The sequence below is a fragment of the Xenopus tropicalis genome, chromosome 10, assembly GCF_000004195.4.
Source record: "Xenopus tropicalis strain Nigerian chromosome 10, UCB_Xtro_10.0, whole genome shotgun sequence".
Taxonomy (NCBI): domain Eukaryota; kingdom Metazoa; phylum Chordata; class Amphibia; order Anura; family Pipidae; genus Xenopus; species Xenopus tropicalis.
Genome location: NC_030686.2, coordinates 17500422 through 17516450, shown reverse-complemented (window position 1 = coordinate 17516450; position 16029 = coordinate 17500422). Strand labels below are relative to the sequence as shown.

Sequence of the window (16029 nt, the reverse complement as noted above, 5' to 3'; positions counted from 1 at the left end):
CAGGGGCATGCACCAAGGAATTAAATACAAGTATAAGATCCGGTACCTGGAAACCCATTACCCAGATAGTTCTGAATTATGGGAAGGCCATCTCCCATGGACTCCATTATAAGCAAATAATTCTTATTTTTAAAATTGATTTCCTTTTTCTCTGTAATAATAAAACAGCAACTTGTACTTGATCATAAGATATAATTAATCTTTATTGGAGGCAAAACAATATAAGATCCCTTATCCGGAAAACCCCAGGTCCTGAGCATTCTGGATAACAGGTCCCATGCCAGTACATTAAAACACCATAGATATTTCTATGAAGAAATGTCTTGCATACCTAAGACAGACAGATACCAACTAAAGAACGATTAGTTTGTAGCATCTGTACTATTAATAGGGGATAGTAAATAGGCCCCCTCCAGTTCGTTAGCCAAAATCCAGGGTGCAAACAACTAGTGCTGGAAGGAAAAAGCTCCCGCAGAAAGGGAAAAGGAGATACCTGACCACAGAACTGATCACAAGACCAAAACCCAAAAGCATAGGAAGTGAAAACTGAAGCATAGTGACACATCAGTCAGGAGACTAAGCACAGCCAGGCCAATGCGCAAGGGAACTGAGACAGGGTTCAGCCATTTCCTTCTTCCTTACTTTCCTACCTTTATTTTTAGTTTGTATTTGTACAATGGAAATATTAGAAGTAAATAAATGTACAAAGTGATCCCATAATACTTTGCCAGCACAGGTAATTCTCTGTATGATACACATTTCTGCAGGAACAGCCCCCTTCATTTTGCTCATAGCCTGTATAGCCCAGAATTCAGCTGAACCTATTGACTTCACTCCAGGCTCGGCCAAAATGTTGTTCTTTAAACTTGCATTTTGGCCCTAGTAGCACACCACCCCACCACCAACTCAGGGCAGCAAGGAGTCTGAAATACCCCTAAAAATAACTCACATACAAATCTTTCCGTTCATCAAATACAATAAGGATAATTTTTGAATGCAGTTCAGAGCAATGGTGAACCCAAATGTTCATTTTTTTTTACCCATAATGCAGCGTTTGCTCCGGAAATTCCAGCATCATTGTCACTGATGTGTCAAAACCCATTCCTTTTTTAAAAATCAGGTGCAAGATGTGGCTAACATTTTTAGAGAGGGGATTGGTCATTTCCAGCGTGCAACATTATATCCTTATCATGTGATTCTGCAACAACCTACTATGGGAGCCCTGGTATTATCACCACGCTCCCCAGTGTAAATCTGTACCTTTCAGCAGACCTAATGTGATGAATGCAATGGCCCATGGGGCAACATTAAGTGCATGGAGCATGTATGAACACAAGTAACTTTAATAAATGGTGTCAGTGTGCACAGCATTGCACCCATTTTAGCACAACCACCCACACTTGTCATTAAAGGGGTGGTTCACTTTTAAATGAACTTTTAGTATGATGTAGACATTGATAATTTGACATCAGCCCTAGCAACCAGGCAGTTGTTTGAATGAGAGACTGGAAGATGTGTAACCTCACAGAGAAATACTTTTTAGCTGCTGGGGTCAGTAACCCTCTTTTGAAAACTAGAAAGTAGCAGAAGAGGGAGGCATTTAATTCATGAACTATTAAAAAAATGAAGACAAATTGCAAAGTTGATAGATCATAGTATGACATACTATGGGGCATGTTTATTTAAGTGTGTAGACCAAAACCACCGGTGATATTTACCATAACCAATCAGACCTTTGCTTTCGTTTTCTAACGTGTAGGTAATCTAATTACTGATTGGTTGCTATGGGCAACATCACTAGTGATAATGGCTTACACACTATAATAAAGTAAGATAAGTCTTCGTCCAAATCATGGATAACCAAGGCTTCATAAGTAGGGGTACATTGTAATTAAAGACACATTTTAATATTCAGGGAAACTAATAGACAGAGACAGGCAACTGTCAGGAATCACAGGGCCCCATACCAAGACCCTACACCCCATGCAATATTTTATTTTGAGGTTTACATCCCCTTTAAAATAAATGCATAGCACATACAGTAAGAAACAGACATGACCTCTTGCCTGAATGTAGCCTTTGCTGTGTTGATGTCATTGTACTGCTGGTCGAGCAGCTGCATATGAAATCACCGGGCACCCAGATGGGGAGTCACAAGCACCCATGCATGTTATTGTGTATATAGCGTAGGATGTGTCATTCCATATGATCTGGGCAGGGATATTTGTGTTCCATAGAATTACAGATACATACAAGCTGGCAGCTGAAACAGAGCCAGTTGGTCTATTTTTGTGCCCATTAATTGTGCATTTTCTCACTTAAAAAGGCATCAAATCCCTTGAAACTATTATTATTATTCTCAAATTAAATAGTAGCAACATATTTTGCAACGCTTTGCAGAGATTATACATCATTACCATCAACCCCTGCCCCAGTGGAACTTACAATCTAAGGTCCCTATAATTCTCACACATATTAGGCTTTAATTTATTAGGAGCCAATTAACCTGCCTGAAGACAATTGGGTGACAGGTGGTTTACATTCATGTCAATGAAAAGAGGCATCAGTGAGTATCAGGTTTTTCTGCCAATGGAGTATATCAGCTTTATTGCTCTTCTCTGTAATTCTAAAATTCCCTAAGATCCCCAACCAGTGGCTCGTGTGTTGCCAACCCCTTGGATGTTGCTCTCAGTGCCCCAAAACCAGGTAGTTTGAATTCCTGAATTGCTGGCAAGTTTTGGTTGAATAAAAACAAAATTTACTACCAAATAAAGCCTCCTGTAAGCTGATAGTGTACATAGAGCCTGCCTAATAACCAATCACAGCCCTTATTCGGCACCTCCATTAACTTTTATGATGCTTGTGTTGCTCCCCAAGTCTTTTTACATTTGACTGTGGCTCACCAGTAGGAAAAGTTGGGGATCCCTGCACTAGAGACTTAAAGTTCACCTCATAGAATAGATGGGGCCTTACCAGTGTGTTGTAAAAGGGAAGAATGGCAATGTCCTCCCGCAAATCTAAGCCCCTTTTAATACAGGACAATACCTTCCAGGCCCTCCCTGCTGCTGCCATTACTTGCTGCAGCTAAATTAATTATCCACAAGTGCTTTTAGTATTACTTATTAATATTGCCAATTACTCTGTTCACAATCTTGCAGTCAGTTCTCTATCCATGTACAAAGAGCATTACCAAGATCAATAGTCTTCAGTCAGAAAGCAAACTCTAAGGAGACCAACTACAACACCATTATCTAATTTATACTTACTACATCATGAAAAGCAAGTCAATTTGTCTGGTATTATTTTGTGATCACTGCTTTGGGTGCAAATTGTGATGGGGGAATGCCAACATTTGTCCGGGTCTATACCGGCTAATGACGTAAGGGGTGGGATGGGACCAAGAGGGGGAGTGGTCATGGCATAAAGAAGATAAAGGGGCATGTTGAGGTGTGGGGCAGGTGGAGATTTGATGACTAGGGAAGGGATACAGAGATTTTAAAGGAAACAGTGGTGGATCAAGGCAAGGGTGGAATAACTATGGATTACAAATTAAATAAATTAGTAATACTGGCCCAGCTTTGGGTGGTATTTTAGCAGATAGGCAGTAAGTGCAGGCCAGGTGACAAAACTACTTGGGTAAACTGTTGAGGAATCAGTGTCACGGTCGGCACCCAATACCAGAACAAGTGCCAAGCACCCTGGTCTCGGCTCGTGCTTCACCAGTAGCGTGACCGCCTTTGGCTTCGGGAGGAGCCCTCAGCTACTCGGATGCCACCTGGACTTGTACGAGAGGTGCTGAGCAGGAGTTCTGGCTAGCAATGGGGCACGACTGTATATAAGTCTTAAGGCCGATGGTCACGGTACAAATAGGAGTAGGCAAATACGTGGTCAAACAGGCTGGGTCGAGGCGGGCGGATAACTAGGATCGTCAGGCAGGCAATAGGTCAAACCGGGTAACAATCAGTAGGATGAGGCGGAAACAGTAGTCAGGGACAGGCACGGATCAGGATACAGAAATCAGAATAGTCAAAGCCAGGCAGGGTCAAAACAGGAACAACAAGAAGTATAAAGCACAATACAGGCACCAGGAGTAAAACCTATCACGGGCAATGAGTCTAATGCAAAAGGCCCTTTAAATAGTTTGAATTTCGCGCCTTTGCGCGCTGACGTCATGACGTCAGCGCGCATGCGCCTATGAAATGCGGAAGTGCGCGCGCGCGCGCGCACTAAGAGGTAACCGGCGCATTGGATGGACGGCGCGGCGGGCGTCCCCGCCGAGCCGGTAAGGCCCTTACATTACCCCCCTCTCCAGGGGGGGCCACTGGACCCCCAGGTCTCTCAGGAAACTTAGAATGGAATTGTTTCCTGAGACGGTTAGCCTTGATGTCGTTAACTGAAACCCAGGAATTCTCTTCAGGGCCATAGCCCTTCCCGTCATGACGTCAGCGCGCATGCGCCTATGAAATGCGGAAGTGCGCGCGCGCGCGCACTAAGAGGTAACCGGCGCATTGGATGGACGGCGCGGCGGGCTTCCTCGCCGATGGCGGCGCGGCGGGCGTCCCCGCCGAGCCGGTAAGGCCCTTACAATCAGTGACTGAGAACTAGTATAATTGTCTTACGAGATGCACTGTAGGATCAGTTACCTTATCTAAATGGCACATTCATTTAGAGGTCTGCTACGAATTTAACTAGAGAAGCTTAGCTAAGTTAAGACACATCAAATGAACTAGCAGAACTTTTAATGTCTACAAGTATGTAAGCCAAACTCTGATGTAACAGAAAACAACAGATTACAGTGCTATTACAAAAAGCATTAACGATGTGGTAGCGTCCCTTCAGTATCAGTATTTTCTGTCTGTATTCAAGCACTTCTCACATTAGTAAGCAGTACAGGAAGAACAAAAACAGAAACAGGAAACCCACAGGGAGGAGGAACGACATTACACCTGCCATGCACTGCAAACCTGGCAAGAGCTTGACAGTGACATGTCTAATGGCTCAGTTCCACTAACAGCTCTGGTAATGCACAGGGGTGTAACTATGGGGGGGTGGCAGACCCTGCAACAGTAAGGGGCCCAGGGCAACAGAGTGGCCAGGGAAGGACATGTGGAAGGTGAACAGATCACCCACAATTTCTATTAAAAGTAAAACAAATGACTTGTAATAGCTTCTTGAAAGGTGAACAAATATATAGTCTGTTCTAAATTATAGCCTAGGGTGACACAACGCATTGCCTTTGTTATTTTCACTTGAAGCCAAAAAACACTTAACTATTTTATTCAGAATTATTCAGTGTGCTGATGTTTTTGTGCTGTTCTATATGGACCCTTGGGCAAGTTCGGGGACCTCTGCAGGCATCTGACACCATACAAGTGGCACTGCACACTTGGAAGACTGTCTCTTATTGAACAGTATTCATGGGGCTTGACCAACCTGCAGCCACTGAGAGTATTAAAAACAACCACATGACCACCCTATGCCATAGATATTTAGAGTTTTGGATATTTACAGGGCTTGACAAAACTGTACTCAATTAGACCTTCAAAACATTTACTGAGCTAGAGCAACCTTAAGGGTAAGAATGTCACGCACGGTATCCCAAACCCAGAACAAAAACCAAGATCCCGGTCAGAGCTCACTCTTCTGCCTATAACAGCAACCTTTCACTTCGGGAGGAGCCCTCCGCTACTCGAGTGCTGCCAGGACTTAATGTGAGAGAACCGGGGCAATTGTTCTGGGCAGGCAAGGGAATCTAGCGTTTAAGCAGAGTCAGGGAATGGAGACGAAGGTGAAACCGTGCAAGCAGCAAGGTACAGAACCGAGATCCAGAACACGTAGTCAGAAAACAGACTAAGAGTCAGTACATGCAGCAATCAGCAAAGTCAAAAATCAGGCAAAGATCCAAACACGAAGGACAGTCAGAAATAATCACACCCAGGAACCAGGGGCGAATTTGGAATGCAAAATTATACGTAGGCTACTTTAGATATTTGAATTTATTGCACGCAATGACGTCATGCATCGTTCAGAGGACACGCGCACTTGTCACGCTCCAAATCAAAAGAATGCGTGCCGAGACAAAGAGGCTGGTGTCCCTGTTGCCCCACTAGACCACCAGGTATTGTTACAAAGAACCGACGAAGTGAGTTACTCACCCGTGATAAAAGGCTTTCCACCGGCAACAACAGAAGTCGCTGGTGCAAAGCCCTTCGAATCACTTCAGTTTCTGAAGTTGCACAAAGTTTCCTCCTGCAGCCCCAAGCTGTCGGGATCGGTAAGTATCACTAGACTGGAGGCAGCTTTGGTGGACTTTTGGTCCCAAACGTTTTGTGTGTCACAACTCGTTACTAATACTGACACGTTCCTATGGATTTTCATACTTTAAGATATCTTGGTAGAACTGGTCAATTTACCAATGTTTTGGGGCCCTTGATTAAATTTGCTGAGGGGCCCAGTAACATCTATTAATGCCACTGTCCCCAACCACTGTTTTAGAACAATTTATGACACAAAAGAAATAAATAGATATTTCATACTAATAATCCGTACATTTAAATAAAAACAGAATGCCTTTATGTAATTATCGTAACTCTGATACATCCCATTCATAGTAAATAAGAACACCACTGGTGTATGATACATAGGAAGCTGCATGAGGTGAGTCATACTTAGAGCTTGTGGCGCGCAGATAGCATTTCAAGGGAGTGTCCCAACAACATAGAATTTACAGGTCAAGAACTGCCCTGTGTATATAGAAAGCCCCTATAGAAATAGCAAATTGGTTTCTCTTTTAATAAGCTTTATTAAAACTTTACTAGATCTACCAGTGGCGTAACTACTCTGGGCCGGGCCACTTTTTGATTTTTTTGCAGACCTAAGAGTCGGTGTGGGGCGGGGTCTTTAAACGCAAGCAGGCTGGGGGACACAAGAGAGTGGGTGGAAGGAAGGGGGCCATGCAACAATAATGGATGCAGGCCCCCATGGTCTGGGTCCCCCTGCAACCGCAGGGTCTGCTTCCTCTATTGTTACACCACTGCCTACCACTTTAAAAGTTTTCTGTAACTAAGGGCTCTATTTATATAACATATCAGAATATAATGTCAGAATTTCTCCAGACTTTTGTTTGAAATGGTGTAATATCCCTAAAATCCTGTTTGCAATGACAAAATTATTGATTGTCAGGAAAACATGCTTATTTTTCTGTTGTTTTTCCAAAAAGAGCTTCTTCAGCCTCCTGCAGAAAAACATGGAAGTTGTCTGAAGCTGGCTGTGCATATACCAAAATAAATCTGGTTTTGTACCACTTTCAGTACATGTATGCTGGCAGATGGAACAAATATGTCAGTACTACGGCTGTTTGCTTAGTTCGATGGTCGGGCAGTTTAAAAACTTTTAATCAGGTTTAAAGAAGCGATATAATACTAGTACGTGTTGAATTTGACTAGAACAATGAAACAATCCTTTTGTTCCTTCCTTCACATTAACGTTACCTACGTGCACTCTATAAAAATTGCAAAAACATATCAAGCAATGTGAATTTTTATCTTAACTGAACTTCCAACTTCATTAGTAATAAATTAAACCCAGAGTAACACTGGTGCTGTAGGGTAATGGGACACACAGGTATCAAAAAAAAGTAAAAAAAAAAGAAAAAAGTTAAAAAGAGGGCATGCTATCTAAGGGTCATACACGACAATGATTTTATTTCCCTAACTTCCTGGCCACGCACCTTTTATTTGGTAGACATGTATCCATATCAATGAATCTGAATTGCACCTCATGCGAGATAAAAAAATCTATTGCGAGGTGCATATCGCAGTGTCAGAAGTATGGAACATGCATTTGCCACTGCTTTCTAACTTGTGAGTCTGAATAACACCAGAGCTTTGGCTGTCATCCCCCCACTTGCTCCCCACCGGCTCGGCAACTTACCCCATTTGCTCCGCAACTTCCCTCCCTTATAGTCGCTAACTTCAACCTCTTTAACCATCACCAGCACAACCTGCCTGTCACCTTCGGCCTTCCTGAGGCGCAGGGCTGCAATTATAGGAGGCAACATTAAACAAAACATTTGTCCATCAAGAGTATCTGCCAAGGAGATGCCATGTTCTCCTGGTTCGCTCTTCACTACATGCCCCATGGTGGTCCATACCACATGTTTTACCCCCCACATCCACCTTAAAGGGGAAGGAAAGGTTAAGTCACTTGGGGGTGCTAAAATGTTAAGCACCCCCAAGTGACTTGAATCACTACCCCGGGCTGGTGCCCCTATTAGTAGAAAACCGCACCAGCCCGGGGTACCTGGGGCGATGCGCTTCCTCCTTTCTGCTCCGTTTAGCCTGGACTGTGAGTCAGGCGCATCCGCAGTAGAGTGAAAAAGCCGACTTCTCTGTTAAAGTACGGCTTTTCACCCTACTGTGCATGCGCGCGTGGCGAAGGAGGAAGCGCTGCAGGTACCCTGGGCTGGTGCTGTTCTTTCCGTCCAGGGGCACCAGCCCGGGGTACGGGGTAAGCGATTCAAGTCACTTGGGGGTGCCTAACATTTTGGCACCCCCAAGTGACTTAGCTTTTCCTTCTTCTCCTTTAAGCCTTTCCCAATCACACCTGCCCAAAACCAGGGGAGGGGCCCCAGGTGAATAGCTAGCCTCCCCTCTGCCCTGCAGTTGGCTGGCCCAAGTCCCCAATGACAACTGGCCTCTATTTAACGCACAGCATCCTTTTAAAGAGGCAACAGATGAAGGCAAAAGCTGGAAAAAAGTATCTGTTAAGTACAGGACGTTCCATAACATACCAAAGTTAATGTGAAAGTGAACTACCCTTAAGAACAGTCAATATTTAATTATGCTGAACAGTAATTACATTGAACGCGTCTACATAGATGGGGTGGGGGTGGTTTATGTATGAATCATTGCTCTCTAGATTTCCTGACTTCTCTAGTGCCAGTCATGCATCTACATTTAAGCTATTTTAACTTTAACATCAGATCAGGACCAATGCAACCACTACTGTCTGGCACCAAAACTAAAGCCTTGCAGGAAGAGCCTGCCTTAAAGTCTATTGCGTATGGGCTCATTCTCACCGCTGTGCCAAGAAAGCATTAACCAGATTGGCTGCAATTAGCGCTGTGCTAATGAGTGAGCTGGGACATGTACAGTAGCACATGTAAAGGTACAACAAAGCTGCCATAACTTTGCATCAGCATAGTTCTCCTCCTGGGTTGCACAGTACCAGGTAAATGGGCAAGCTTGTAATTACAATACAGGTACGGGATCCCTTATCCAGAAATGCAGAAAGCTTGAAATTATGGCGCCTCCTGTTAATTATCTCTCATGGAGTCCATTTTAAGCAAATAATTGCAGTTTTTTTTAAATTATGCCTTTTTCTCTCACCTTGTACTTGAGGGAAAATAAGCTGTATGAATCCAAATTAGTTGCAAAACTATCCTATTGGGCTTATTTAATGTTAACATGAATTTAAGTAGACTTAAGGCATGGTGATCCAAATTACAGAAAAACCCCTTGCTCCAAAAGTGAAACAAACAAATCCGGTTTAGAGGACTTAGAGACAATACACCAGTACTTTCTGCAGAGAGATAATGAGTCAGTTCCTCCTACATGTCTACTAAATATAAATATGTGTAAACAAAGGCACCAAATAAAACCAGAGATATATAAAGAGTGACTTGAGTGGGAGAGTAAAGCAGACTAAGGAAGTGTAATACTTCAGTTCTTACGTTGATATTATATTGAGGGTCTCTCATGGAAGCTAAATGATACAGGGCTTTGTATAAAATGTTATATTGTATTGATTTATGCTAATAATTAGAGGTAAGTACATAGTTACCTACCCTATAAATCACATTCACATGGGCCCTGAAACAACACTTAATAGACAAGTATGTCAAGGTCTTTTTGGGCCACCTGCAGCTATGGGGTCCAATTTCTATAAACACATCATATTAAAATGTAAACAGTTCATGAACCTTTAAACCATACGTGTCAAGCTGGCGGCCCGCGGGCCACATACGGCCTGGCATGTAATTGTATCCGGCCCGCTGTGACACATGTGCGTAGGGTTGGCGCACGTATTCGCCGTCACGGACAGAGAGAGAGACAGAGAGAGCTGGTGGGAGAAACTGGCGCAGCGTGGAGTTCTGGCACTTGCTTGATATTTTGGCTGACACAGGTACACGGGGCAATATGGCTGCTGGCACAGGTACATGGGGGCAATATGGCTGCTGGCACAGGTACATGGGGGCAATATGGCTGCTGGCACAGGTACATGGGGCAATATGATGGCTGCTGGCACAGGTACATGGGGGCAATATGATGGCTGCTGGCACAGGTAGACGTGGCAAATATGATGGCTGCTGGCACAGGTACATGGGGGCAATATGGCTGCTGGCACAGGTACATGGGGGCAATATGGCTGCTGGCACAGGTACACGGGGCAATATGGCTGCTGGCACAGGTACACAGGGCAATATGGCTGCTGGCACAGGTACACGGGGCAATAATATGGCTGCTGGCACAGGTACACGGGGCAATAATATGGCTGTTGGCACAGGTACATGGGGCAATATGGCTGCTGCCACAGGTACATGGGGCAATAATATGGCTGCTGGCACAGGTACACGGGGCAATAATATGGCTGCTGGCACAGGTACACTGGGCAATAATATGGCTGCTGGCACAGGTACACCGGGCAATAATATGGCTGCTGGCACAGGTACATGGGGCAATAATATGGCTGCTGGCACAGGTACATGGGGCAATAATATGGTTGCTGGCACAGGTACATGGGGCAATATGGTTGCTGGCACAGGTACATGGGGCAATAATATGGCTGCTGGCACAGGTACATGGGGCAATAATATGGCTGCTGGCACAGGTACATGGGGCAATAATATGGCTGCTGGCACAGGTACATGGGGCAATAATATGGCTGCTGGCACAGGTACATGGGGCAATAATATGACTGCTGGCACAGGCACATGTTCGGCCCGCGACCTAAAGTGTGTTTTGAATTTTGGCCCCCTGTGCAATTGAGTTTGACACCCCTGCTTTAAACCATTCCAAATCACTGACATGGCTTTAATTGTGCAAGAACCCTGTGTTTATGTCTGCATGTATATATCAGAATTAGATCTCAAGTTTAAGTTTGCACACACTGGAGCAAATGAAGATCTCTAAAGCACTTCTATGAATTAGCATGGGTTAATGTTCACACTTATGCCAGCTTCATGGTACTAACAGGAAATTATGCAGACCAAATGCATGAGAATATTAGTAAATGAAAAAAACAGAAATAGACACAAAAAGCATATTTGTGGTACTGTAGCTCTGTGATGGCAACAAATATGCATTGGTGGTAGGCAATGAGCAGACCATAGTCTTCAAAAAAGTATTCTGCAATCATTTCCTTTGGTCACTGGAATTGCAAATGGCCATCCAAAGCCATGCTGTCCTTATTAATGACTGCAGACTATGTTGATAAAGGACTGTCGGACTGACACACCAGGATACCAAATAAACTCCTGATAGGTCAGGTGTAAGTAGGCCCTACTGCTCTCCTAGCCATTGGCATTGTATTAAACTTAAGGTCCCCATACACCATAAGATCTGCTCGTTTGGTGATGACGCCAATCGAGCGGATCTTCTCCCGATATCCCCCACCAAACGATCGAATTATAACGGCGTGTATAGGAAAAGTCGGTCCGGGGACCACACCAACGAAGACAATGCATGTGTACAATGCAAGCTCCAGTGTCATGTTAATGAGGCAAATTGTATGTTCATTCATCACTTCCATGCTCTTATTTCCCAGAATGCCATGAATCTTCCACCAGACAAGATTCAGGTTCTGCGCCAATATGACCAAGACAAGAAGTGGGAACTAGTATGTGATCAGGTGAGTGCTAGTATGGGAGGTGCTGGGCACTGGCCATATAGAAAATATTACAGTAAGCATGATGGTTGTGTAGGTGTAAGTGCAGGGTTTGGATACCAGGCTGGGACTTTTTAGGGCTTAGTTTTAACGACTAAAGATCCAAAAAAAAGTAATCAGTCTATACCTAGTTATATACATATATCAAAACTAGGCACTATATAGTAAGGGCAGGACCCTGGATCTGCTCGGTGCACATGTCACAGTAAGGGTGTAAAGCTTTTAGTTTGGGTAATGTGTCAGACAGACATTGTAATTAAAGACAGACACACTGGTGATGCTTAATATTAGGCATTAGACATAAGGCCACTAGACATAAGGCTTGCATACTGCCCTAAGCACCAAGTGGGCACTAAATGACCAACACCTTACTCATTCACTTTCTCCCATAACCATCCCACAGGAGCGCTTTCAAGTGAAGAACCCACCAGCAGCATACATCCAGAAACTGAGGAGCTATCTGGACACAGGAGGGATCAGTAGAAAGGTAAGAGCACTGCATCCCTGCATTTGCAGTGGATTAAAAATCACTCCGCTACCGCCAATATAACATTTATTGGCTTAAGTATATAGTCGATTGGGCCTCTTGTATTTCATCGCTCTTTCTAGAGTGTGGAATAGAGTGGAAACAGCTGGAAGCATGAGCAGTTTGGGCATGGTACAGTAAGACAACAACAAGAGATCCTCTGTACTCACCCATTATCAGTGTAAACAGGACATTAAGCCATTCTGTGCATTAAGCTATCAAGATATACCCTCCCCTTTAAGTAACAGGGATTGTTTGTCCATATATTGCAATATACTTCAAGCTGGCACACTACGTCAAAGTCATCCCAGGTCTGGCCAGTCCTAAACTCACGTTTATCCGATTCATTAAGAATTCTACTGCTTCAAAATACATTTAACACAGGGACTGAGTTTTAACTACAACTTATTTGCTTTCAAGGTTAGGACCCCCAAATGGTTGCTCTTTTATTGGCCCATTGGGATCAATGTGGATTGTAGTACAGTGAGAGCTTACCACCAATAATATCACATATGCAATAACAATGAATTAATTCCATACTGTTACACTGCAGCTATTATCTAGAAACCTATATTTTTCAATAACTATTAACTACAAAAGCTTTTTAACATTCCATCTTTCATAAATCCCAAATTCCCTATTTTCATAAGCTCTGCTACATATGCATTTATCTCACTAATTCAGCTTGCATAAAGAATGAAATATCATGTAGGCCCAAGAGCAAACTGTCTTCAGATAATATAAATACTGTAATGCACAGACACAGGGGTGGTTCCCTACACAAGACATCACAGCTTCCTGACACATAACAGCTTATGAGATAATAACAAACTTACTACGTACAGCACACACAGATTTGCCATACAACCACAATGCAGTTATGTCAGTAAAAGGAAATGTAACACACCCTGACATAAAAACCAAGCAGCTGTCTGGGAGACAAGCTAAAATGATTAAACAACTCAGTGCAATGGCTGGTGCAACTTATATACAGTGTCGGACTAGCCCACAGGCATACCAGGAAAATTCCCAGTTGGCCCAGGTGTAAGTGGGCCCTCCTGCTAGCCATTTGGCCAAATTCATGGTCATTACTATTTTTTCTATGGGAACAAAGCAACTAAATATATAGAAGAATATATTATGGTATGTAAAGATAAAAAAACTAGGAAAATACAGAGACTGAGTAAGAAGTGGATGAAAAATAGTTTGGAGAGTGAGCCTATGCACACATACACACTAACAAACTGCTCAAGCACCAAATAGATAATCAAATGGAATATGCCAATATATGGGACACTTGGATAATAAATAAATAAAGGCAGTCTCTCCTTCTCTTAAATCGCAGTGGGTTGGGCCCCTCTTCAGTAGAGTAATGATACCCTGAAGGAAGCTGAACAAAAACAGTTCTTTGCGTGTTTAGTATGGTAGGACTTTCCTTCCCTGATTTTTGTACCCCCATTCCCCTTCATTTTGGATGCAGTGTGACAAAGCGTACCTAAAGATACTGACATTTTCTAACATTTTGTCCTTTTGTGCTCTGTAATAAAGCCAGAACATTGACTTTTCAGTTTTCATTAGCTGCATAGCTCACTGTCACCACAAAGTAAATATCTCACTTGGTGACAAATAAATGCCAAAGTGTGACTAACTACCCCGTAGAGCTCAGAGCATGAGAATGTCCCGGCCAAGATGGCTTACTCTTATGACTAGATGTGACAGAGTATAGTAGATACAATGTTTTGTCGTCCTTTTCCCTTTTTAAAAAATAACACTGTCCGTTACAACCACATGCTTTGGCGCTTCCTCCCTTGTGCACAGGAACAAGTGGCAGAGAATGCTGATTTAGAAGAATACGTGTGACATCTTACTTAGAGGCATTAAACACCATACAGGGCTATGTTGTAGCAGGGGCATTGTTTACCCAATACCAGTAACACACTCATTTATATATACACAAAATTTCCAGAAATATGTAGAAATCATTGCTTCATTTCTCATAATGAAGAGCTTCCATACAAATGCAATTCTGTCCAACTGTTTCTATGCAGTAGAAGTGGTCATATACTTGTTAAAGTTAAAGGTTTTATTTAACAATTATGTACATGTGCATTACAGTTCAAGAGACGGGTCCAGGAATCCACTCAGGTACTGAGAGAACTGGAGATCTCCTTGAGAACCAATCATATTGGGTAAGATCATTTCCTTATTTCCAATATACACAGACCTTAGACAAGTAGTTTTGGTGCCCAAGGCAAATATTTGTTGGCCCAGCACCCTTTCTGCTTCCCCCCAGCTCACTAACATTTGTCCTCTACCAGCTACTTAGTCCACACACCAAACTCACTACTTGGTTTGCACAGCCACCCTGCAGCTCATTCGCTGGTCAAACCCCTGCTGATCTCCTGAAAGGTATTTACAAAAGCATTGTCATATCAGTTACCTTGCCACCATTTCAGGAACATACAGGGCAGTAAATACATTTTCATTCTATCTCTCACCGAGAATTACCTTTAAGGTGGTCCTCTAAAATTTCTGGTAAGCAAATAAGCGCTCACCCAAATTATCACTTTAAATGGCTTTTCAGGCTGCGTACCCCATTCAATGGTTTGGGCCTCACAGTTTGGAGTCTATGTTCCACTGAGTGGAGGGAAATATGATTCCTGACAATAAGCCAATTGTTATACTTTCTCAGCAAAAGCCAAAGTAGCAGTTAAAATTAGCAGTTAATTTTTTTTTGAAAACATTATCCTTAAAGGGATTCTGTCATGATTTTTATGGTGTACTTTTTATTTCTAAATTACACTTTTTACATAGCAAATAATTCACTCTACCATTTAAAATTCTATTCTTGTGCCTGAGTCTGAGCTTTCAAAAGGAGCCGGCGCTACACATTAGAAGTGCTTTCAGGTAACCTATTGTTTCTCCTACTCCCATGTAACTGGAGGAGTCCCAAGCCGGACTTGCATTTCTTACTATTAAGTGCTATTCTGATATCGACTGGGAGCTGCTATCTTGCTCCCTTCCCATTGTTCTGTTGATTGGCTGCTGGAAGGGGGGGTGATATAACTTGCAGGGGCACAGGTCACATGGTTATGGCACCCTGAGAAATGAAGAACATAGCTAGCCCATGTAAAATTTCAAAAAATCTGTTTTTGCTTTTAAAAATGAATTTCAATACAGGATTCTGCTGGAGAAGATCTATTAACTGATGCTTTTTGAAAAAAACATGTTTTCCCATGTCAATATTCCTTTAAAATGTAGCACATACATGAAACATAAATTCCAACATAGAGTTCCTTTTCCTTAGCACGCAAAGAACCTATTTTGTGTCTCCTGTAATCCTACCTAAATTTGCAAAATTAAATTCAGTTGAATACACCATTGCGCTTGATTGAATAGCATTAGGCATTTTTTGTAGGCGCCTAAGGGCCGTGACACACAGCAAATCTCCTTTGTCGTGGGCGACTAATCTACCCGCAATGCCATCCCCCCAACAAGAATGTAAATCGCCGGTGGGATAGCATACGCGCCGAAGCAATTTGCCATAGTCACCGAAG

At 43.0% G+C, this 16029-nt stretch overlaps 2 protein-coding genes across 3 annotated transcripts in view; one reads left to right on the top strand and one right to left on the bottom strand.

The window, feature by feature from the left end:
• The window catches only part of fmnl1 (formin like 1), a 42110-nt gene that overhangs the window by 9981 nt on the left and 16100 nt on the right, over positions 1-16029 (top strand). For both annotated transcript variants that reach the window (XM_012971694.3, NM_001007522.1), the window contains 3 exon segments: positions 11827-11910; positions 12350-12433; positions 14588-14661. In XM_012971694.3, the coding sequence (XP_012827148.2) occupies positions 11827-11910; positions 12350-12433; positions 14588-14661 (242 nt within the window).
• The window catches only part of LOC100489518 (Ig-like V-type domain-containing protein FAM187A), an 80960-nt gene that overhangs the window by 57689 nt on the left and 7242 nt on the right, over positions 1-16029 (bottom strand). The gene's annotated exons all lie outside the window — the stretch shown is intronic.